The following is a 23,185-nucleotide window of genomic DNA, read 5'->3' on the forward strand; positions in this document are numbered from 1 at the left end:
TTTTTCTGTAAATCTAAAACTAAAATTATGTTTATGTAAATAAAAAGTCAATGGAAAGGATTAAGGTAAGAAATGGGAGACTGAACACACATGAGTTTATAGGGATAACAGATAGTCTTAAGCATCCTGAAAAGATGGGATAGTAAGAGGTACAACTTCTCAAGATTAAAAACAAAAAAGAACAGAATGGGTATATGTATAGGTAGACTTGCAAGTTTGTTATACAGAAAAGGAGGGGGTTTCTGGTTAATGGCCCCCCTTTTTTTTTTGAGACAGGGTCTTTCACTCTGTCGCCAAGGCTGGAGTGCAGCGGTGCAATCATGGCTCACCACAACCTCATCCTCTTGGGCTCAAGTGATCTTCTCACCTCCTACCTACCGAGTAGCTTGGACGACAAAGGTGTGCCACCACGCCTGGCTAGTTTTGTTAATTTTTTGTAAAGATGTAGGTCTCACTATGTTGCCCAGGCTGGTCTTGGACTCCTGGGCTCAAGCAAACCTCCTGCCTCAGCATCTCAAAGTGGTGGGATTACAGGCATAAGCCACAACATCTGGCCCTCTCTCTTTTTTATGATGTAGGAAGAGAGATCATCTGCTTACAGTAAGAGAGGATGAGTTAATCAGAGAAAGACAGTGGGGTAGCCAGGCAACATTGGGGATCTATGTGAGGTTGATGACCATAAATTTATATTAGACCCATTCAGCCCTACTGTATAACTTTCTCCAGGAAAAATGAATTGTTTCTTAATTCCTACTCAAGCAAAGGTTTTATGTTATTTTTACTACTCTACTTATTATATATTGCCATTAGAAAATATGAAAATAGGCCAGGAGAGGTGGCCTACACCTGTAATGTCAGTGATTTTGAAGGCCAAAGCGGGAGGACTGCTTGAGGCCAGGAGTTCAAGACCAGCCTGGATAAATACCTAGTATGACCCTGTCTCTACAAATAATTTGAAAAAAAAACAAAACAAACAAACAAACAAAATATATATATATATAAGAACAACACATTGAAAGTTTAAAACTTTTAGAAGACAAGGCTAAATTTTACCTTAAAAATATTTTATTTTTTAGATTAAGGGTATATTATCCATGGAAAAATGAACTCTAGTACATGTGAAGAATATTTTTCTTTTCCTACCTCCTTTCCATTCATCCCTAATCTTTACCCATCTCCTTTACACATAAACCTAGGGTCCAGACTTCTATGCTGAAAAACTGATCTCTTTGAAAAAACTTTTACTTTTTAGGTATATAAAGAATATATTATCCATAGATACACAAATTCTAATACATGTAAAAAAATGAGTTTCTTTTTCCCACTCCTTTTCCATCCATCCCTAACTTTCACATGCCCTCCTTCCCTGCCTATGTTCAAATATAAACCTAGGGTAGAGATTTTCATTTTGAAGAATAATTTTTAATGTATTTCCAAAAAGTATTCTTTAGTAAGGTAGATGAATAATGAAATGGATGCATCAGTAAAATCCAAAACATAGCTGGCATGATTTATCTGAAATCTATAAGCCATTTCAGAATTTTTGGAAAGGGAAGTAGGCAGGCCAGCGCAGGGGCTCATGCCTGTAATCCCAGCACTCTGGGAGGCCGAGGCAGGAAGATCACCTGAGGTGGGGAGTTCAAGACTAGCCTGACCAACATGGAGAAACCCCGTCTCTACTAAAAACACAAAATTAGCCGGGGCGTGGCGGCGCATGCCTGTAATCCCAGCTACTCGGGAGGCCGAGGCAGGAGAATCGCCTGAACCCAGGAGGCGAGGGTTGTGGTGACCCGAGATCATGCCATTGCACTCCAGCCTGGGCAACAAAAGTGAAACTCCGTCTCAAAAAAAAAGGGGGGGAGGTAGGTAGGAACACTTAACCATAAATAAGATCTCTAATCACTTAGCATTCATTAGAGGGCACTGTTTTTCTTAATATCATGTAGACTGTAAAAGATAGCTGCTAAAGGATAGCTTAAAAAATTACATGGTGATTAAATCACATTTTTACTCCCAAATGGAACAAATACAACCTCAAAATTTATCCTAAGTACCAATCTTTGATAAAAATTGATAGCCAAAGAAAACTTTTGACTTGACAATCAAATGGCAAAATCATCCCAATAAAAATGTCTTGGCCGGGCACAGTGGCTTACGCCTGTAATCCCAACACTGTGGGAGGCTGAGGCAGGTGGATCACTTGAGGTCAGGAGTTCAAGACCAGCTTGGCCAACACGGCAAAACCCTGTCTCTACTAAAAATAAAAAAATTAGCCAGGCATGGTGGCACATGCCTGTAATCTCAGCTACTCAGGAGGCTGAGGCATGAGAATCACTTGAACCAGAGGCAGAGGTTGCAGTGAGCCGAGATTGTGCCATTGTACTCCTGCCTGGGCGACAAAGTGACACTCTGTCTCTCACACACACACACAAAATGTCTTAAGCAGTGATGCTAAATTATGATAATCATATGCTTATACCAAAATCAAGTTTGTGTTATACTTTTCACCATATTTATATACTGGTGAATGTCAAATAACAATGTGCTCATGGTATATACAGCATAAAGTGATTTTATTTTTTAGAGTATGTAACCAAAATCTTTTTTAGAATATCTAACTAGAATATCTAATCTGGCCCACAGAGGCCAGATGCTGTGGGTGGCTCACACCTATAATCCTAGCACTTTGGGAAACCAATGCAGAAGGACTGCTTGAGGCCAGGCATTTGAAACCAGCATGGGCAACACAGTGAGATGCCATCTCTACAAGAAAAAAGAAAAATGTTTTTTAATTAGCTGGGTGTGATGGTGTGCACCTGCAGTCCTAGCTACTCAGGAGCCTGACATGTGGGGATTGCTTGGGGCCAGGAGTTCAAGATTACAGTGAGCTATGATCGTGCTACTGCATTCCAGCCTAGGTGACAGAGTGAGACCTTGTCTCTAAAGAAAATAGTTCCATTATATAATAATATGTAAAGGCTGGATGCAGTGGCTCACCCCTGTAATCCCAGCACTTTGGGAGGCCGAGGCGGGTGGATCACCTGAGCTCAGGCATTCAAGACCGGCCTGGCCAACACGGTGAAATCACATCTCTAGTAAAAATACAAAAATTAGCAGGACATGGTGGCGCATACCTATAATCCCAGCTACTCGGGAGGTCGAGGCCGGAGAATTGCTTGAAACTGGGGAGGCGGAGATTGCAGTGAGCCAAAATTGCACCACTACACTCCAGCTTGGGTGACAGAGCAGGACTCCGTCTCCAAAAATAATAATAATAATAATAATAATGTAAAAAAGGAGATACAACAACTGCTAGCAATCCAAGAGTCATCATCAATTTCTCTTCCTTCAGGTGCAAAGTCCAACTGGGTATTAGGTGGTATTTTATCCCTTCTTGGTCCCTAGGATTTATGTTCTACTTTCTATTTCCATCTGATTGCCACATCAGCCTTAATTTTAAATAAATTCCTAATTCTCCCTGCCTCTAGTCTTTCTCTCTCTCTAATTCATTGTTTGTACTTCTCCTAAAGCTATTGCTATGAAACAAAAATGTGATCATGTCAGCCTTTGTTTAAATAAATACCTTTGATGTCTTCTCATTACATGGGAAGAAGTCCAGACTTCTTGGCCTGACCTCGAAGGCTTTTCATTCTGGATCTGTCCTGTCCGTTCAAGCCATAGCTTTTATATTATTCCATATTACCCTTCATATCAGTTCTGATTTCCCAAACATGACATCTACACCCAAACCTCTGTGTTTTAGTTTTAGTACATGAAGTTTCCTCTGCTTAGAACACCCTTCATTCATAGGCCATTTTTAACTGACAAATTTCTGCCCATCCTTCTAGGACCAGCTCAAGTGCTATCTCTGTAAGCTTGTGATTTGCCAAGGCATTTTACTTGCTGCCTCTTTTGTTGTCCCAAAGCACTTTGTATGTATCTCTACTATAGGACTATAGTCATCCAAAAGAGATTCTCACATAAACAATCACTTGAATTTATGTTAAAGTGATACTGCAATAAGAAAAGTTATCCTTTGAATAAATGGTGCTGGGTTAATTACTAAATATTAAGAAAATATATTTGTAAGACATGTAACTGACAAAGGTCCTGTATACAAAGCATACTTAAAAATTTGTATAAACCAATAAGAAAAGACAGAAAAACCCAATAGAAAAGAGAAGAAAAACAGACCTGGGTAGTTAATTCACAAAAGAGAATATCTAAATACAAACATATAATAAACACATGATGAATAATAAACACATAGAAAGGTGTTCAACTTAGTCATCAGAGAAATGCAAAACAAAACCAAGAGACCACTATCAACTTACTAGAAAAGTTAAAATAATAATTTTTAAAAGACATTATCAAAAGTTGGCAAGGAGAACAACCAGAACTATTATATGCTAGTGATGTAAGTATAAGTTGGTACAATGACTCTGGAAAGCTGTTGACAGTATCTAGGGAAGCAGAATATAATGCAACAATTCCACTCCTAGGTAAGTACTCAACAGAAATGCTTACACATGTTAACCAAAAAACGTGCACAGGAACGGTGATAGAAGCATTATTTGGTAATAGCCAAAAACCGAAAACAACCAGAATGCCCATCGATAAGAGAATGAAGTAGAGTACACTCATAAATGGAATACCATGCAACAATGAAAATGAATTATCTATAATTACATGCAAAAATAGGGCTGAAACTCACAAATGTAACACTGAACAAAAGAAGCTAACAACAAAAATAATACATACTGTATAACTTCCATACATACTGGGATACATATTGTGCAATATATATATACAAACTTTGTATAAGTATATAATTCTGTATATTTACATAAAATATATTTTAATATAATTACATATTCATAATTACACAAAGCTCAGATGTTTTAATAAGGATAATCAGAAAGAGAATATTACACATTTAAAAAATAAGAATATATGTGAATGGGATTTTAAAAGATCCAGATATCAAAACATACTATAAAAACAGTATGATCAGAACAGTGTCACACATCTGGGTAAAACTAATCTTTAGCATCAGAAGGCAGAGAGTATGGCTATAGTTGAGGAAGTGAGGAATCTTAAGTAAAGAGAAAGGAAGCAGAAGGGGGTTTCTGGGATTTCTGAAATTTTCTTTTATTGATCCAGGTACTGGTTACACAGGTATATTAACATTTCAAAAGTTCGTTGAGCTGTACAATTATGGTTTGTGTACTTCTCTGTATATCTGGTATATATTAATATATTTTTATCTATCCAGCACATATCTAGTATATCTATATATCTAGTACGTATTTATCTATCTAGCATGTATTAATAGCATTTACCAAAAATAAAATATACCATAAATCCTATTCCAATATGCATCCTATTGAATGCATCTTAAGGGCTCCAATAAACCTTTAAGAATGGAAAATAACAAAAATCGAGAAGGCAATATAATAAAATTTAGCTATTCTAAAGTTAAATATAAAAATTAATTTAAAATGTTTACACCCAGAAGCAGCAAACAAGCAGATCTGACTGATAGTGGAGGTATAGGAGACCAAAAACTTACTAAGGAAGCTCTACGAGACCTTCGACTCATTGGTTGGTCAAATGGTGGACTGTTTATCTGCAACTTTTCAAGATATCCATCAGGTATTCTGATGTCTGCAGGCAGCGATAACCGCTTATTTAAATCCTTAAAAAAAAAAAAAGGTAATCAAAAATAGTAAAAAATAGTAAATAGTAATAGTAAAGGTAATCAAAAATAGTAAAAATAGCAAAATTTGGCTTTTGTATTCACAGGCTCTAACATATTGTTTCTTAATGATAAGTAATCGTAAAGTTTTACTGCAGTTGCAAAGTTACCTACATTGATTATATGTAATATACTCATGGCAAAAACATTTACTGTAAGCAAAAGTATACAGCGAAGTGTTACAGAAATGAAATTTTGCAACCTCAGTAATTTTTCAGTCCTTTCACTGGTAAATTCCACTTGAAATTTACTTTAAATTTATTATACCATATAGTAACAATAGGCAAACACTACCACAAACTCTGTGATCAGTTTAAATAACTAACCAAGTAGATATTATATGATCTTGTATGCAACATGGGGAAAGAGAATTATATTTATTACTGCCATGTTAATGGCATTTCTACTTTATTTAATTATACAATGTGAGCTGGGATAAACTTGAAAAGAATCTTGCCTATATCATTACATCAAGAAATTTAAGCCCTATAAAAAGAAATTCCTCCTATTCACAGCAGCAGCCAAACCATGAAATGGAATGCAGAGGTATAGGAACTGCATAAATATTTACTGAGAAATATAAGACTTAAGTATAAAAACATACAATGCCACCAAATGGTAAGAATAGGTAATGAGAAGATACTGGTCATCCCCATATTAATTTTATAAGTTACATAACCACTAAGAAATCACAATAAGCTTATTCTTAGAACAAAATAAAATGCCTAAAATGTATCAATAGAATAAACAGAAAAAAATCCAAAAACATTCTAAAATAAGAAAGAATGTATGTGTATATGGGGGAGGGATACAGAAAGAAATCTTTCTAGATATTAAAATATACTATAGGTCAGGCACAGTGGCTCAAGCCTGTAATCCTAGCACTTTGGGAAGCCAATATGGTGAAACCCTGTCTCTACAAAAAATACAAAAAAATTAGCCGGGCATGGTGGTGTATGCCTGTAGTCCCAGCTACTTGGGGCTGAGGCAGGAGGATCACTTGAGCCCAGGAGGTTGAGGCTGTGGTGAACTGAGATCCCACCACTGTACTCCAGTCTGGGTGACAGAGTGAGGCCCTGTCTCATAAAACAGAAAAAAATATATACTATAAAAAGAATATAATCTAGAGCGTGCCTCCTTGGTGGTGGGGAAACAAATTATAGCCCAACGAAGAATGAGAAACTCCAGATATAGACCCTAATACTAAACAAAACAAATGATTTTAAAAAATCATCTATAATGTGAAGAAAAATCAGAAATATTTTCATTAGCATTGTGTCATATAAACATATCATTGATTTCAACAATTGAAAATGTTAATTTATCATTTAGAAAACTGATAAGATTTCCTTAACTGATTAAGAAGCAATCCTTTTATAACGAAAATATAATCAACCAATAGGAGAGATACCCTAATCATCATCTCAACAGCACCAAAAAAGCAACAATACTTTTATTTCAAAACATGTTCAATTTTTTTTGCAGAAACCTATTTTACTTTACAGTATGTACTGAAGTAACAGTCACAATCAACTTATGTTCTCAAGGTTATACCACAACACTTACAAAGAAAAGAAAATGAATTCTTCATCCTTTTACACGGAGAAATAAATGTGCTTCAGAGATTAGTAGGTATAGTGAACCACAAAGGAAAGGACACCCACTTTTATAATATAATGCAAGAAAAAAAGCTGTTTATTTATACCTCTTAAAATTTGAAATAGAGAAAATAAAATGCTAATTACCCAGATGAATCTCAAAAATATAATTAAAATCATATTTTCTAAAAAGAAGACATTGCTAATATATTATTCTGTATTTCCAGAATTTTTGAAAATTCACTTCTCCTTAATGGAGAACCTAAAATAACGTTTCACAAAAAATTAAAATAAATAAAATGTTTCACAGAATGCGAACAACTATACTGCATATCCATATTGGGATAAAAACCAAAAAAGAGGAAATATTCACAGACTGCAATTTATGAATGCAAAGAAGTAACGTTCTTACAAGTGTCACGTGTGTTTATGAAAATTTTTAAATGGACATTTACTCCACTTGATAGGTATGTGTATTAACATATACCAGCACACATATTCACAGGTATATTTGTATTTTTTAAATGATTACCTCCATTGAGATCCGTCTATGTATACGATTTCTGAGACAAACACCTGTGGGTGACTGGACTTCATCAGATGATGTCCCAGAAGCTTGGTCACTCTCACCATCTGATCCCATTTTTAGATTTTCATGAACAATATCTATATCAAAAAATGAGACATTAAAAGAGATACATTATATACTAATATATAATTTATTATCACTATGCGTAAAATATAGAAGGCCAACAAGTAAAAATCACAGCATAAAAAGTCATTTACATTCTGGGTGCCACAGGTATGCGGTTAATAGATGAAAACATGACTCAAATGTCTTAAAATAGTAAAAATATGAAATCTTTTTACACTTTCAAATTATGAAAAAAATTAACATTCAAGTTATTCTCAAGGGTTGAGTAATAAAATTATAAACCGGAAATAGTATCTCTGAGAATGAGCCAGTTCTTTCATTTTCTAGATCTGGGAACTGAGACTTGAAAGGTTAAACGACTTTCAAAAGGTCACAAAGCTTAGATGCAGAGCTGGAATAGACACCTGGTCATTTGCCTCTTATTTAGTATTCTTTCCATTAAATAATGTATCACTGGATCTATGGTCAAATGGAACTAATTCTTTGAATATTCTTTAAAACACCTCTTAAAAGCTTCTAATGCAGTTTCTCCTCCCTGCACCCCCAATGTTAAAAATAAAACAATAAAAAATTATTCACTGACTATCTACTTTGTACCAGAACTACAAAAACAAGTTTATGATCTTCAAATACTCAAAAATCTGTTCAGAGCAAAAGCATACTACAATAAAGGTGGGTTATGATATGTTTAATAGAGATAAAAGTTAAATGGCGGGCGGATCACGAGGTCAGGATATTGAGACCATCCTGGCTAATGGTGAAACCCCGTCTCCACTAAAAATACAAAAAAAAAAAAAATTAGCCGGGCGAGGTGGCGGGCGCCTGTAGTCCCAGCTACGCGGGAGGCTGAGGCAGGAGAATGGCGTGAACCCCGGGGGGCGGAGCCTGCAGTGAGCCGAGATTGCGCCACTGCACTCCAGCCTGGGTGAAAGAGCGAGACTCCTTCTCAAAAAAAAAAAAAAAAAAAAAAAAAAGTTAAATGGAAGTAGGGGGAGGAAGATAAATTCCACTTGAAAATATTAAAAACAGACATATACTGTTTTTTGGGTTTTTTTTTTGTTTTTTTGAGACAAGGTCTTGCTCTGTTGGCCAAGCTGGAGTGCGGTGGCACAATCATGGCTCACTGCAGCCTCTACTTCCCAGGCTCAAGCAATCCTCCTGCCTCTCCAAGTAGCTGGGAGTACAGGCACCCACCACACCTGGTGTTTTGTTTTGTTTTTGTTTTTGTCTTTTTGTAGAGACAAGGTTTTGCCTTGTTGTTCAGGCTCATCTTGAACTTGTAGCCATTTATGCCTAGTGTTCCATTATTGGAACGCTAAGCATGTGGGAGTTACTTATATCCTACTGCTCAAGGTCATCACCAAGGTCTGATTGCAAAAATTCAAAAAACTGCAACTTCAGGAATCCACCCATCTTGGCCTCCCAAAGTGATGGGATTACAGGCATGAGCCACCACATCCGGCCAAGTTGTATACTTACACACCTGCATTTGTCAGTCATTCTCTAATAACCTAGCAAAAAGAGTGTACTAGGAAACAAATGCTAGATCTCTAGAACTCCTCTCTTGCCACTATTACTTTCTATACACGTATTCATTTTCCAAAAGGAACCATGCTGTTTCATGCTGCAGTGCTTTAACACACATTTTTTCTCATTTTTAAAAGATGCCTTTTCCTATTTTATCAACTTTGTGAGATCAGGCTTAGTCTTCAAAACTATGCTCATGTGTCATCACTCAGTGAAGTCTTTTCTAATCTCAGACACAGTTGACTACTGTGCCCCCACCCACTACACTGAAGAACATTTTTTGGTGCATGTGGTTTTATAAGATCCTTGGGGACGGGATTTAGCTAGTTCACTTTTCTATTTCCAGAACTTAACCAACTGGCTGGCACTTAGAAGGTGCTTAACAAGTATTCAAGGGAACTGCATATTAACTAACAATCAAGGAATGGCCTAGATAACTAGATCTCTTTTTCAAATGAAGTTATATGGAATATCAATGTGTGGGACAATTGTATTTTACAAGTATAAATGTTAACTTTTAATAATATTTATATGTAAAATTATGAGAACTGCTTAGATTAAGGAGAAATTTGAACTCAAGGGTCTCGTATCAACTCTATCTTAGAATTCACTTTAGGTCTGTATTTTTGTCTTGGTTAACTCAGTATTAAGAAAACTCCAATTAATATTCATAAGCAGCTGCAAATGGTAATGAATTTTTAATAGCTCAATATGTAATCTAAGCATACACCAGTTACGCTGAGATTTCTGGAGAAATTTTATGGTGATATGTGAACAAAACATTAATTTGGCAGCAAAAGTAATGTATTGCTGATTGATTCCTAACCTCTTAAAATTTGGTATATATCACATCTAAGGTCATGTATTCATTTCTGTCACACCTTCAAAATGTTAAAACTAATTTAATCATGCCTTCCATTTCTAGCGAGATATGAAAATCTTCCTTTCCTCAAGATAATGTTGACTAAAATATAATACTTTAAAATGCACAGCTGAATGTGCAAGAATGTATTGGTAATACCTAGGAAGCAAAAACAAAGAGGACTGAAAACCCAAAGCTGTTATACATAAATTGACTATCACTGTCTTAGGAGAGGCTGCTGATGTTGATGAGAAGGTCCCTGGGTTTACCTTCCACATTGGGATAAAAAATGAAGCCCTGGGTTTTTGAGTTACAAGTGAGACCTTCCCACAGTAAGGCTCAACTCCCAAAGTGCTACACTTTTGAGACTTAAAGGGTACACTTAAAAAAAATCTGTCCTGTTGCACAAGGAATTGGATGACAAAGCTTACTAATCTCAGACTATGAATAAATACTTTAGTACCATCTGACCCAAACAAGAAATTACTCACGTCATTAACAAACAAGTGTAGTTCTGACATGATTACCAGTTGGTATTTTCACTTCCATCATGACAAACGTGAAACAATGAAGGCTTGTCAGAACTTTACTCATCTGTCAGGGGGGAGAGGGATATCTCTGCTGATCAGGTAATGTAACAGCTGCAGATACAATATACTTTTCTCCTCCAGCACAATACCCTTTAAATTTAATCTGCATTACTAACATTTTCAATACACTATCTTAATTCTAGAACAAGGGTCTAGAACAAGTGTGGCTTCTTTTTATATGGCCCATGAGCTAAAAATGTTTTTTGTATTTTTAAAGGATTATTAAACAGAGAAGAATATGCAATAGAGACTGTATGCCCATAAAACCTAAAACATGTATTACTAACTGCCCCCTTACAAAAACAACAACAACAACAAAAAAAACCCTGGTCTAGACAAACAAGAAAACAATAAGCCAAGGCCTGATCTATAGTGTTTTCTGACTTCTCTCTCCATGGACAACTTCAGGCTATCAACATGACAACACTGAACATATGGTTGGGAAGAAATGTGCAGTAGCATACCATTATATAGTGTTTTTCACTATAGAGATAGAACAGCAAAAAATAACCCCTATGGCATAGGTAACAGTTAGAAGTGGTAAAAAATTAGAAAGCAATGACTTTTGTGTATTCATTATCTTTGTTTTTAATTTAGTTTACTTATTTGTGAACTTATATAATTCAAAATTTAATAGCTATGTTTAACAACCAGTTTGCAAAGTTCCTGAAACTTTAACAGTCATCTCTCATGAACTAGTGTGAGCCAACTCCAGCATACCACTCTGTAGAGATACACCTACACAGATAAAGACTATCTGCAGTTCTCATAGAAAAAACCTCACTGTAGATAAGCTCATACTCCCAAAATTAAAGAAACACATTTGGAAATAATATACTATTCCAAGAGTGAGCACATAAAACGAGCAGTAGAATAAAACCCCAGGAGCTTCAGTAAATATAATTATCTAAGAAGACTATAAAATAGTTATACTTAAAGTGATTTTAAAAATCAAAACATAATCCGCCAGGTGTGGTGGCTCATGCCTGTAATCCCAGCCCTCTGGGAGGCTGAGGCAAGTGGATCACTTAAGTCCAGGAGTTCAAGACCAGCCTGGGCAACACAGTGAGACCCCATCTCCTAAAAAAAAAAAAAAAATTAGCCAGGCGTAGCAGCAAGCACAGGTAGTTCCAGCTACTCAGGAGGCTGAGGTGGGAGGATCATTTGAGCCTGGGAGGTCAGGGCTGCAGTGAGCCTCAATAGCACCACTGCATTCCCCTTCAGCCTGGGTGACAGAATGAGACACTGTCTCAAAAATAATAAAAATAAAAATATAAGACATCATCAAAAAAGGCCAGAAGAATAAACAAACAGAAACTTGCAATTATTTTTTCTTGGATATTTAAGGACATAATGACAGAAGAAGAAACAATTCAGGTGATAACCACATATACTAATCATTGCACTAGGCTTTATATGGTGATGATCTGAAAAGTTACTGAGGCATGACCCTAAAATAAACACCATCCCAAACTGCCATTCATCTTGAAATACTGCATGCATTTATTATGGGTTTCATTTCCCTCCTGATGGACAGGTTTTTCAAATATTACTTCTCTGTACTGTCAGCACTACTACCTCTCTAGAACTTTCCATCTTTCTGCTATTCCTCTTGATCTCAACTTGATTTTTATCTGACAGAAGAAAGGAGATAATAAAAGTTGCTGACTTTTACACAACTAAAACCTAACTATGTACATGATGTATAATCAGAAAGGTAAACACAATAGACAAGTAATCAAATTACCTAATCTGCTTCCATTTCTGGGCATTGCCATGAAGGAGCCAAGGCTCCCTCCAATAACACTGTGTGGTCTCCGCAATGGGGGCTTCTTGAAAGATCCTGTGTACTGGTGGAGGAAGGAATGCATACTGTGAGACGTTGGAGGCCTGCCATTCTTCACAATAGGCTCTGTGGTTCATAGTATTCAAAAATCATTCCATCATCAGTCCAAGATCCAGGATCACATGAGAAGGATTCAGAAAGCAAAACAAAAAGTTGTAACAGAGATTAGTACATTTAGCCTCATTGCTTTGCTTAACTATACACAGTACTAAAATTAAAACAGTTTCTCTGAAAAAATACTTAAGAAAATATTTGAATATTTTAAGTTGGTCTAATAACCATCCATTTCTTATATAATCGAAAGTAGCTAAGAACCACAAAACTACTAATATACCCAACCAAATTTTCATCCATTTGTTTATTTTAGTGTATCCCAAGATTGTTTCCATACCACTCCTCCATTTATTGACTGCCTGTGTGCCTTATTTTAAGCATGCTTGGCTGGGTGCGTGGCTCACGCCTGTAATCCCAGCACTTTGGGAGGCCGAGGCAGGCGGATCACCTGAGGTCAGGAGTTTGAGACCAGTCTGATCAATATGGTGAAACTCCATCTCTACTAAAAACACAAAAATTAGCTGGGCATGGTGGCATGCGCCTGTAGTCCCAGCTACTCAAGAAGCTGAGACAGGAGAACTGCTTGAACCCAGGTTGCAGAGGTTGCAGTGAGCCAACATCGTGCCACTGCACTCCATCCTAAGCGACAGAGCAAGACTCTGTCTCAAAAAGAAAAATAAAAAGAAATTAAGCATGCTTTAGAATACAAAAGACATGGTCCTGGCCTAAAGGAATTTACATCCCTGTTTGCTGGACATTCAAAACGGTATGTCAATTAGTGAATAAAACCAAAGTACCTAAATACATATCAATACAAAGGGCTCCAAGTTTATTCCCCTGAATTTGGGATTGACATAAAGAGTTTTTAAACAATCACAGACCTATAACCAAGCAGAAACATTTAAAAAATATAATACTTAAAAGCTATTTAATTATGCATGGGGGAGAAACTGTTTTGTAATGTTTATCAGGAATCTCATGACTCCTTTCCACCTCCAAAGAAGAGCTCTGATACAGGTTAAAGATACAAGTCTTGTGATACACAATTAGTCTTCTATATTAGAATTTTGTTTTTACTGATAGCAGCCAAGGAGTTTTAAAAAGAACTGGGCTGCTCTGAATACCTTCTTTTTAAAATGAAGCCAACTATTCTTCTGTAGCTAACAATCAGGCATAAGGATACCTGCTGATCAGGGGATTCCTTTTTAAAACGAAGCCAACTATTCTTCTGTAGTTAACAATCAGGCATAAGGATACCTCCTGATCAGGGGATTCCTCTACCTGTTTCTCAGCTAAGGTTTCTCAACTAAGGACAGGTTGACAGGAGGAGTTGGCTACAAGCCTTAAAGTGAAAGCCTTCTCTCACAAGAAAATCTTAGGATCCGCAGAACAGGACCAGGGTATGGGCTCCAGAGAAATGGGCCAAGAAGGCCATGTGGCCTGAGCCTCTACTAATAGTGGTTGCCTGAAAGTGTAGAGGAAGGATGGGGCATAAGGGCCTGAAGGCTCACCCAAGGTCCAAGCTATCTAATCTGGGCCAAAGACAGACTGGAGATAGGGGCAAATGCCTACCTAGTAATACAGAACATGTGTCTGAAGTTACCTGTGATCTGTATATTCCTTGGCAGTACCTAACTGATAAAGAATTTGGGGATCTTAAGTCTAGCAAAATAATCAATGATTTAATAATGAATGAGGAGGGGCTATCTGATATAAATGCATAAATAATTACAAACAATGTGGGATAATACAGGCTACGGCATACAATAAGATTTTTCTCAGCCAAGCGTGATGGCGTGCACCTGTAGTCCCAGCTACTCAGGAGGCTAGAGTGGGAGGATCACTTGTGCCCAGGAGTTTGCGGTTGCAGTGAGCTAAGATAATGCCACTGCATTCCAGCCTGGGTGGCAGAGTAAGACCATGTCTCAAGAAAGAGAAAAGAAAAATGAAGATTTTTTTTCTCTTTCTAGGTTATTTCACATGTGAAATATCACAATATTCAAATATTAAAAACAAATTATGCAAATATTTTGCCTACAGACAACATTTTAGTTGCTCTGTAAAGTTGTCCTGGAGAATACACAGCTTGATTGCTCTGGAGAATATAGAAAAAAAAAATGGGGATCATAAGGACATACTATTTGATAAACACTATTCTAGGCACTGGGCATCAACTGGTGAACAAAACAAAGTACTATTCTCAGAGTGCATAAAACCTAATAGGGAAAAGACACACACATGACGTCAGGTAATGATAAGCGATATGCAAAAGACTAAAACAGAGGGATGTGGAAATGAGTAGCTAGTTATTTTACACTGTATATTGAGGAAAGTTCTCTCTGCTGAGATATTTTTAACAGAAATTTAAATGCAAGAAAGAACCAGTCAGGGAAGATGGGTAAGTTGTGGATAACAGGATATTCCAGATAGAGAAAAAAGCTAATGCAAAAGCTGACATATGGCAGAGTTCGACTTGTTAGAACAGTGGTCCTCAAACTTTAACATGCTTCAGAATCATCGAGGATCTGTAAAACATAAGATTGCTTGGTCTCACCCACAGACTTCCTGGTTCAGTAGGTCTGGTGTGGAATCTAAAAATATGTGTTTCTAACAAATTCCCAGGTCCTGCTGACATTGCTGGTCCAGGGATCACACTTTGAGAACCACTGTGTTAGAGCACTAGAAAGAAGGCAAGTGTAGCTATAGTACCTAACCGTGAGGGGAACAGTGGTACCAGGTGAGACCAGAGAGGTAAGGAGGGAACTAGTCATTCAACATTTTATACTTCACCATAAAAGTTTGAATTTTATTCTCAGATTGGAAGTAGTTATGGTAGCTTTGAAGCAGGGGAGTGATCTGATCTGATTCATGTTTCAAAAATATCACTGTAAAGGGTTAAAGATAGTAGGAGGTAAGGGGGTACGGATGACTACAAAAGGTAACACGAGAGATCTCCTGTCATGACGAAATAGTTCTTTATCTTGATTGCAGTGGTTATACAAATCAACACAGGTGAGGACATGACACGGAACTATATTTAGACTTTATTCCAGTATCTATTTCCTGGGTTCTATAGTTACATACGGTGGAACCAATGGTGGGGGGATTGGGAGAAGGGTACAAGTATGGGTCCTTTCTATATTATCTTTGTAACTTCCTTTTAATTTGTAATTATTGAAAATGATTTTTTAAGATATCATTTTGGTTGCTGTTTGAAAAACAGGCAATAGGGAATCAACAGCAAAAGGAGGAGATTACTATAGTACCCTAAGTAACAAATGTTGGTGGCTTAAACTAGGGTAGCTGTACTGAAGATGGAGGGAAGCAGGCAGATTTAGGACATATTACAAAGGCAGAAGCAACAGGCCAGCAGACATGATTGCTAAATTAGTTTCACACACACTCCTACCACCCAGCTTTTAGTCAGCATTTATAGTAAAAACATCTATTCAAAGATTTTTTTCTTTTTTTCCAGGCAGGGTCTTGCTCTGTTGCACAGGCTGGAGTGCAGTGGTGCAATCACAGCTCACTGCAGCCTCAACCACCTGGGCTCATGTGATCCTCCCACTTCATCCTCCCCACCACAGCTGGGACTACAGGCACACACCATCACACCTGGCTAATTTGTGTCTTTTTGGTAGAGATGGGGTTTTGCTATGTTTCCCAGCTAGTCTCGAACTCCTAGGCTCAAGTGATCCTCCTCACCTCAGCTTCCCAAAGCACTGGGATTACAATGAGCCACCACGCCTAGCTCCAAAATATTTTTAAATCTTTACCAGATCAACTGTTAAAAATATATGAAATATGATATGTTAATGGACTATAACTGGAATTGTGTATCAGTCACATCGATCAGGGGTCCCCAACTCCTCACATTACTGCTTGAGCTCCACCTCCTGTCAGATCAGTGGCGGCATTGATTCTCATAGGAGTACTAACCCTGTTGTAAACTGTGCATGTGAGGGATGTAGGCTGCATGCTCCTTATGATAATCTGTCACTGTCTCCCATCACCCTCAGATGGGACCATCTAGTTGTAGGAAGACAAGGGCAGGGCTCTGATTGTACATTATGGTGAGTTTTGTAATTATTTCATTATATATTACAACGTAATAATAATAGAAATAAAGGGTACAATAAATATAATATGCTTTAATCATCCTGAAACCATCCCCCCAACCTCAGTCTGTGGAAAAATTGTCTTCCACAAAACTGGTCCCTGATGCCAAAAAGGCTGGAGACCACTGATACAGATGACTATCATAATCATGAGTTTGTAAAAGTTATTTATGTGGTAAAAAATAGGAAGCTACAATGGTGGGGGTTGGGGGCAGGGAGGAGACAACAGGAAAGTAAAGGAGAGAAAATAATCGGGGACAACGCCTAGATTTTTAGTTTTAGTAACTGGTTAAGTGAGCAAAGTTTGAGTAGAGGCAGATTTGGGAGAAAGGAAATCGAGAATTCTGATTTGGTCATATGAAGTCTAAGGTTCCCATTACACATCCACGTGGAGAAGACAAGAAGGCATTTAAATATGAATCTAGAGATCCAGATGAAGATCCCAACTGAAGATTCAGACTTAGGAGTAGTCAACATATATATGGTAGCTGAAATTGTAGGGTTGGAGGTCACCCAAGGAGAGGGTATAGACAGAGAAGAGATTGAGGCCCATGAGAGAGCCACAATAAAACAGAATAAAATATTCTAACACTTCCAGATCTTGAAACTAATTAACTGGCCAATTCAATAAGATAATAACACTCTGTATTTTAAAAAGTAATGGAAACCTTGGAGACAATATGCTAAGGGAAATAAGTCAGACACAAAAGGACAAATATTATATGGTTCCACTTATATGAGGTACCTAGAATAGGCAAATTCATAGACAGAAAGTAGAATGGTGGTTACCAGGGGCTGGGGAGAGGAGGGAATGTGGAGGTATTGTTTAATAGGTACAGAGTTTCAGTTTGGGATGATAAAAAAGTTATAGACATGGGTAGCGGTGATGGTTACACAACGCAAATACACATGTATTTAATGCTGCTGAACTGCATACTTCAAAATGTTAAACTTTGTGTTATATATATTTTACCATAACTTTTAAAAAGTAATGTAAATCTATATGAAAAACTGCAGCTCTTTAATACTCTGTAATTATTTTCAAGTAAGGATTTCCAATGATTTTTACCACCACAACATGGCAATCATTATGATTCCACTAAAAAACGTTATTTGGCATCTTATTTATCTGGATCTTTTCATTACGTGAACTATGATCAGGAACATGCAATTTCATAGCCCAACTTGTAGCCTAAGCCATTCCCTCCTCCCAATCCTGCTCTTTTAAACATTGTTACTAGCCTGATCCCATTCTAGATCCTACATATTATCTAATGGAGTTTATGCCTTCAGCGTCAACCTTTCAAGGAACTTAGGCTATTTGTAGGAGTTAGTCTTCCTTAAACTCCCTATGTTATCTACTGTTGTAATTAACAGTTACTGTTATGATGTAACCACAAACTGTCGAAGACAAACTGTCATAGCTACGGTAAGAGATAAGCAAGATAAAGAGACCTAGGTGAAAGACAGAGGCTCACAATATCCATAAAAATGGAATCTGTTGACTCCAAACATGACAAATTGCTCCAGTGTACAAACAGAGCAGTTAAGAATGACAATTTGGAGTATCAGGAAAACCAGGTCATTTTAATCTTTGCTTTTTGGTGCTACTTCTAATCCTAAATAATCATGATAAGTGACATTCTGTTAGGTTTATCTGACTACACTTCTTGGGAACATGTACATTAGCTGAAGAATTTCAGTTGGTCAAGAAGTCTCAAGTAGTATATGTGTAATAAAACATAATTTTACCTTTCTACAACTGTGATTTATTCTCTTCCTCACATTTAAATTGTCACCTATTCTCATCAAATTCAATAATCTCAATATATCGTCCCATTACAAGAAAAAATAAGTTCAAGGCTATGTAAACACAAGATTCTGAATATAACTTTCTGTGATAAGTCTTAAAATAGAATTAAGACTTATGAAACATCTGTTCTGCTGCAGTGACAGCAAAAAAAAAAAAAAAGACATCAAATAAATTGAGTGTTTATGAGGGAAAGCTGTAGCTCAGATGAACTGAATTTTTTATTGAGATGAAATTCTTATAACATTAACCATTTTAAAGTATACAATCCAGTGGCATTTCATATACTTACAATGTGGTACAACCATCACCTGTGTTCCAAAACATTTTCATATCGCCAAAGGAGATCCCATACACATTAACCAGTCACTCCTCAGTCTTTTCTCCCTATCAACCTCTGGGAACCACTAATCTACTTTTTGTCTCTATGGACTTACCTATTCTGGATACTTCATATAAATGGAATCATAGAGTATTTTGAGTCTGGCTCCTTTCAGTTTTCAAAGTTCATCTATGCTATAGCACATAGCGCTTCATTCATTTATGTATTGAATAATATTCCATTCTATGGACAGACCGCATTCTGTTTATCCATTCATCTGTTGATGGGCATCTGGGTTGTTTCCACCTTAGCTGTTGTGAATAGTGCTGCTACAAATATAAATATTTGTGTACAAGACTTTGATTACCTGATTCAATTATTTGGGGTATATTCCTAGGAATAGAATTGTTGGGTCATATAGTAAGTCTATGTTTAACTTTTTGAAGAACTGAGGTAAATTAATTTTTGACAGGTGTTTTTGTTTGTTTGTTTTTTGAGATGGAGTCTAGCTCTGTCACCCAGGCTGGAATGCAAGGGCGCCATCTCGGCTCACTGCAACCTCCACTTCCTGGGTTCAAGCAATTCTCCTGCCTCCTGAGCAGCTGCGGGACTACAGGCGTGTGCCACCACGTTCCATTAATTTTTGTATTTTTAGTAGAGACGGGGTTTCTCCGTGTTGGCCAGGCTGGTCTAGAACTCCTTACCTCCAGTGATCTGCCCACCTCAGCCTCCCCAAAGTGCTGGGATTACAGGCATAAGCCACCATGCTTGGCCTTGACAGGTTTTTAAAAATTGAACATTAAACACTTCTCAGTTAGTAAAAAGAAAACTGATGGGCTCAAAATTCTTTTTCTTTCAGGCACTACAGAAAAAAATATTTTGTACATTTCAGTTTGTAAATTTTTGTGCAAAACTTTTATTTCATATTTAGGGAAAGGTGTATTGAGTTAAGGCCAGTATGCTTACATGAACTAAATTGGCAAACTTTCAACTTTTTTTTTTTTTTTTAACATACTGAATACAAATTCAGGATTCATCATTCCTTGGGTTCAACCCACCTGTCAATGTGCAAACATAGTTTCCATAAATAGACAAAGTAATGTGAATTATATTATAGATTTATAACTGAGTTAAAACCTTCATAGTATGACTCAGTTATCTAAATGAGAGAGATAATATCTCATTTTGGATATTCTATTCTGTTTGGATAGAGGTAGAACATGCATGAGTGAGATTATGGGTATAAGTATAACCAAATGCATCATACATATAATTTCTCCAACATGTTTATAGTATTACCCCCAATTAATGTGTTCTGGATCTAGAGTATGCATGACAGCCACATGCCTAGATATGCAAGAGTAATAGGACTGTGATCATGCCTGTGACTAATCAAGGGACAAGTGATCAAAAATTGGTCCAAAGGCAGTTTATTCAGGGAAATTATAAACTACTGTTACGTGCCATGTGACGTTTCAGTCAATGACAGACATCATATACAACAGTGGTCTCAGAAGATTATAATGGACCTGAAAAACTCCTATAGCCTAGTGATGCCAGTGATGCCGTACCCGATATAACATAGTAGTGCAATGCATTTCCTTTTCTATGTTTAGATGTACTTAGATACACACCATTGTGTTACAACTACCTACAGTATTCAGTACCATAATACACTGTACAGGTTTGTAGCCTATAAGTAACAGGTTGTACCATGTAGGCTAGGTGTGTAGTAAGCTATACTACCTAGTTTTGTTAAGTATACTCTGATGTTTGCACAATGATGAAATGGCCTAATAATGTATCTCTCAGAATGCATCCCCACTGTTAAGCAATGCATGACTGTATATTCCTCCTACTCCTTCAGCTAGCATTATGCTACTATTTGGCTTTAAAGCTCACTTTTGCTTCATAAACTGCTTACATTGTATGTGAGAAGATCACTTAAAAAGTATGTATGTGTCATTCATTATGCTATATTCTCTGTATTCTGGCATAGACTGTGTCTGTGTGTATGTGACCTATCTAACAGCATTTATACTCTAAAATATGTTCCACAAAAAAAGAATGCATTGGAATCAGCTATCAGGCACTGACAGGTGACCAAAAAGGTGTAGAATCTCTGTGAAAGTTGTTGGTGAAATCCATGTGCTATTACAGAGAAAATAAGCAATAGTAGATTATGGTAGCCTACGCTACTAGCAATCTTTGTAACCCAAGAGGAATCGATGTCTCTTACAACGTCTTCAAGTATTACTTCAAGTAAGTCAGGTCAAGGAGAAACTCAATAGATCGCCTATTTGCCCTTATTTACTACCTATTAAAAGTTACTACTGTAATAAAATAAGTTTTAAAAATCATATACAACTTGAAAAAACAAATATTTTTAATCTTTCACCATTTGTTAAAAACAAAGCATGTTTTATGATAGTTAATACCAAAATACTCCAGAAAATATGCAATTGGTCTAAAATATTAGCTAAAACATACGTTCATTTTCTTTGACTCATACCTTTTCTTTAGGAAAAGAGGATTGTCTTGTAGTCAAATACTAAAAATATGTCCCAGAAACCATCTGCTAAGATATATACTGTGTTTATTTTATTCCTGATCATCACTGGCAAACACATTGGCAAGACCCTTCTATCCTAACAGTAGGCACACTGGGCTTCCCACCAAAAATTCAATGGGGGGGTCCCACCAAAAATTCAATGAGGGGATCTAAAAGAGAATTAAGGATTTTGCTCTGTGTATCTAGAATAGGTCCTCTGGCAAGAAGAACAACAGTAAAATCATAAAGTAATGTTTGAGATTTGACCCAAATGTACAATTTTCCCCTCCTACATATAATTATATCCAAATTATTATATTAAATTTCCTACTGAGCCTATCCCTCTCTCCTCCCTGCCATAACAAAAACAAAACGAGGCCAGGCGCGGTGGCTCACACCTGTAATCCCAGCACTTTGGGAGGTCGAGGCAGGCAGATCACTTGAGGTCAGGAGTTCAAGACTAGCCTGGTCAACATGGTGAAACCCCAACCTCATCCCTACTAAAAATAACAAAAAACTTAGCTGGGCATGGTGGCCCATGCCTGTAATCCCAGTTACTCAAGAGGCTGAGGCAGGAGAATCACTTGAACCCAGGAGGCGGAGGTTGCAGTGAGCCAACATTGCGCCACTGCACTCCAGCCTGGGCAACAGAGTGAGACTCTGTCTCAAAAAAAAAAAAGGTAGATGTTACCAAGGAAAACCTTAACAAATGAAGGGGTCCTTGCAGAACAGTAGCACTGTTGTAGACTTTGAAGTGAAGAAACCTGGGTTCTAAAGTACTGGTTCTGGAGCTGGGTAACCTTGAGCAAATAATGACCCTTCTGAGTAAAGTAAATAAGAAAACTGAAGCCTGGGTAGAATAAATGGCTTACCCAGAGTCATCAACTAGGAAGTGTTTAAGTGTATCCAAAATCCAAACCTATGACTTTAAAAAGTCCAGAGCCCACTCCACTATACCTTTTTCCTCTCTCAAAACATAAGTATGTGCATTCTAGTGGAAGGGGTAAGGGTGTCCATGCTTTCCAACCACTGCCACAAATCTCTAACAGTGGAATTTCAGGTACAGGTAAGGAAGATTTGCCAGATACTCTGCATATCTTGACACATTGAAAGCCAGTCACGTAAGTTCCTTCCCAGTTACCATTATGACATCCCTAGGGCTATTTCAGATTTCGATATGTAGCCTTCCTCCAGAAATTTCACCAGGATTTTGTATTTAATACATTTAACAAGCTCTTTTTATTTTAACATCTGGATACTACTACTTTATGTTGCAAAAAGCACTGTCAAATGCATGAAACATTATGAAACTATGATGAAGCCACAAACAGAAATTTCACAGACTTCCTACGCACTTTTAACCTATATTAACTTGGGTTATAAGAATAACAAAAATATTAAGTTATTTAACAACCAAGATAATATTATAAAATGCATTCTTATTTAAGAACTAGTGAAAAATGGAAGGATATGTGGAATAGAACAATTCATCAG

At 37.0% G+C, this 23,185-nt stretch overlaps 1 protein-coding gene across 1 annotated transcript in view; it reads right to left on the reverse strand.

The window, feature by feature from the left end:
* Positions 1-23,185, reverse strand: part of CDK17 (cyclin dependent kinase 17) — a 119,981-nt gene that overhangs the window by 26,591 nt on the left and 70,205 nt on the right. Inside the window, exons 3-5 of the mRNA XM_055239353.2 lie at positions 12,738-12,902; positions 7,889-8,022; positions 5,573-5,698 (exon numbers count right to left, since the gene is read on the reverse strand). Coding sequence (XP_055095328.1) covers positions 5,573-5,698; positions 7,889-8,022; positions 12,738-12,902 — 425 coding nt within the window. The remainder of the gene's footprint in view (positions 1-5,572; positions 5,699-7,888; positions 8,023-12,737; positions 12,903-23,185) is intronic.

Source organism: Symphalangus syndactylus, chromosome 13 (genome assembly GCF_028878055.3).
Source record: "Symphalangus syndactylus isolate Jambi chromosome 13, NHGRI_mSymSyn1-v2.1_pri, whole genome shotgun sequence".
NCBI classification, from domain to species: domain Eukaryota; kingdom Metazoa; phylum Chordata; class Mammalia; order Primates; family Hylobatidae; genus Symphalangus; species Symphalangus syndactylus.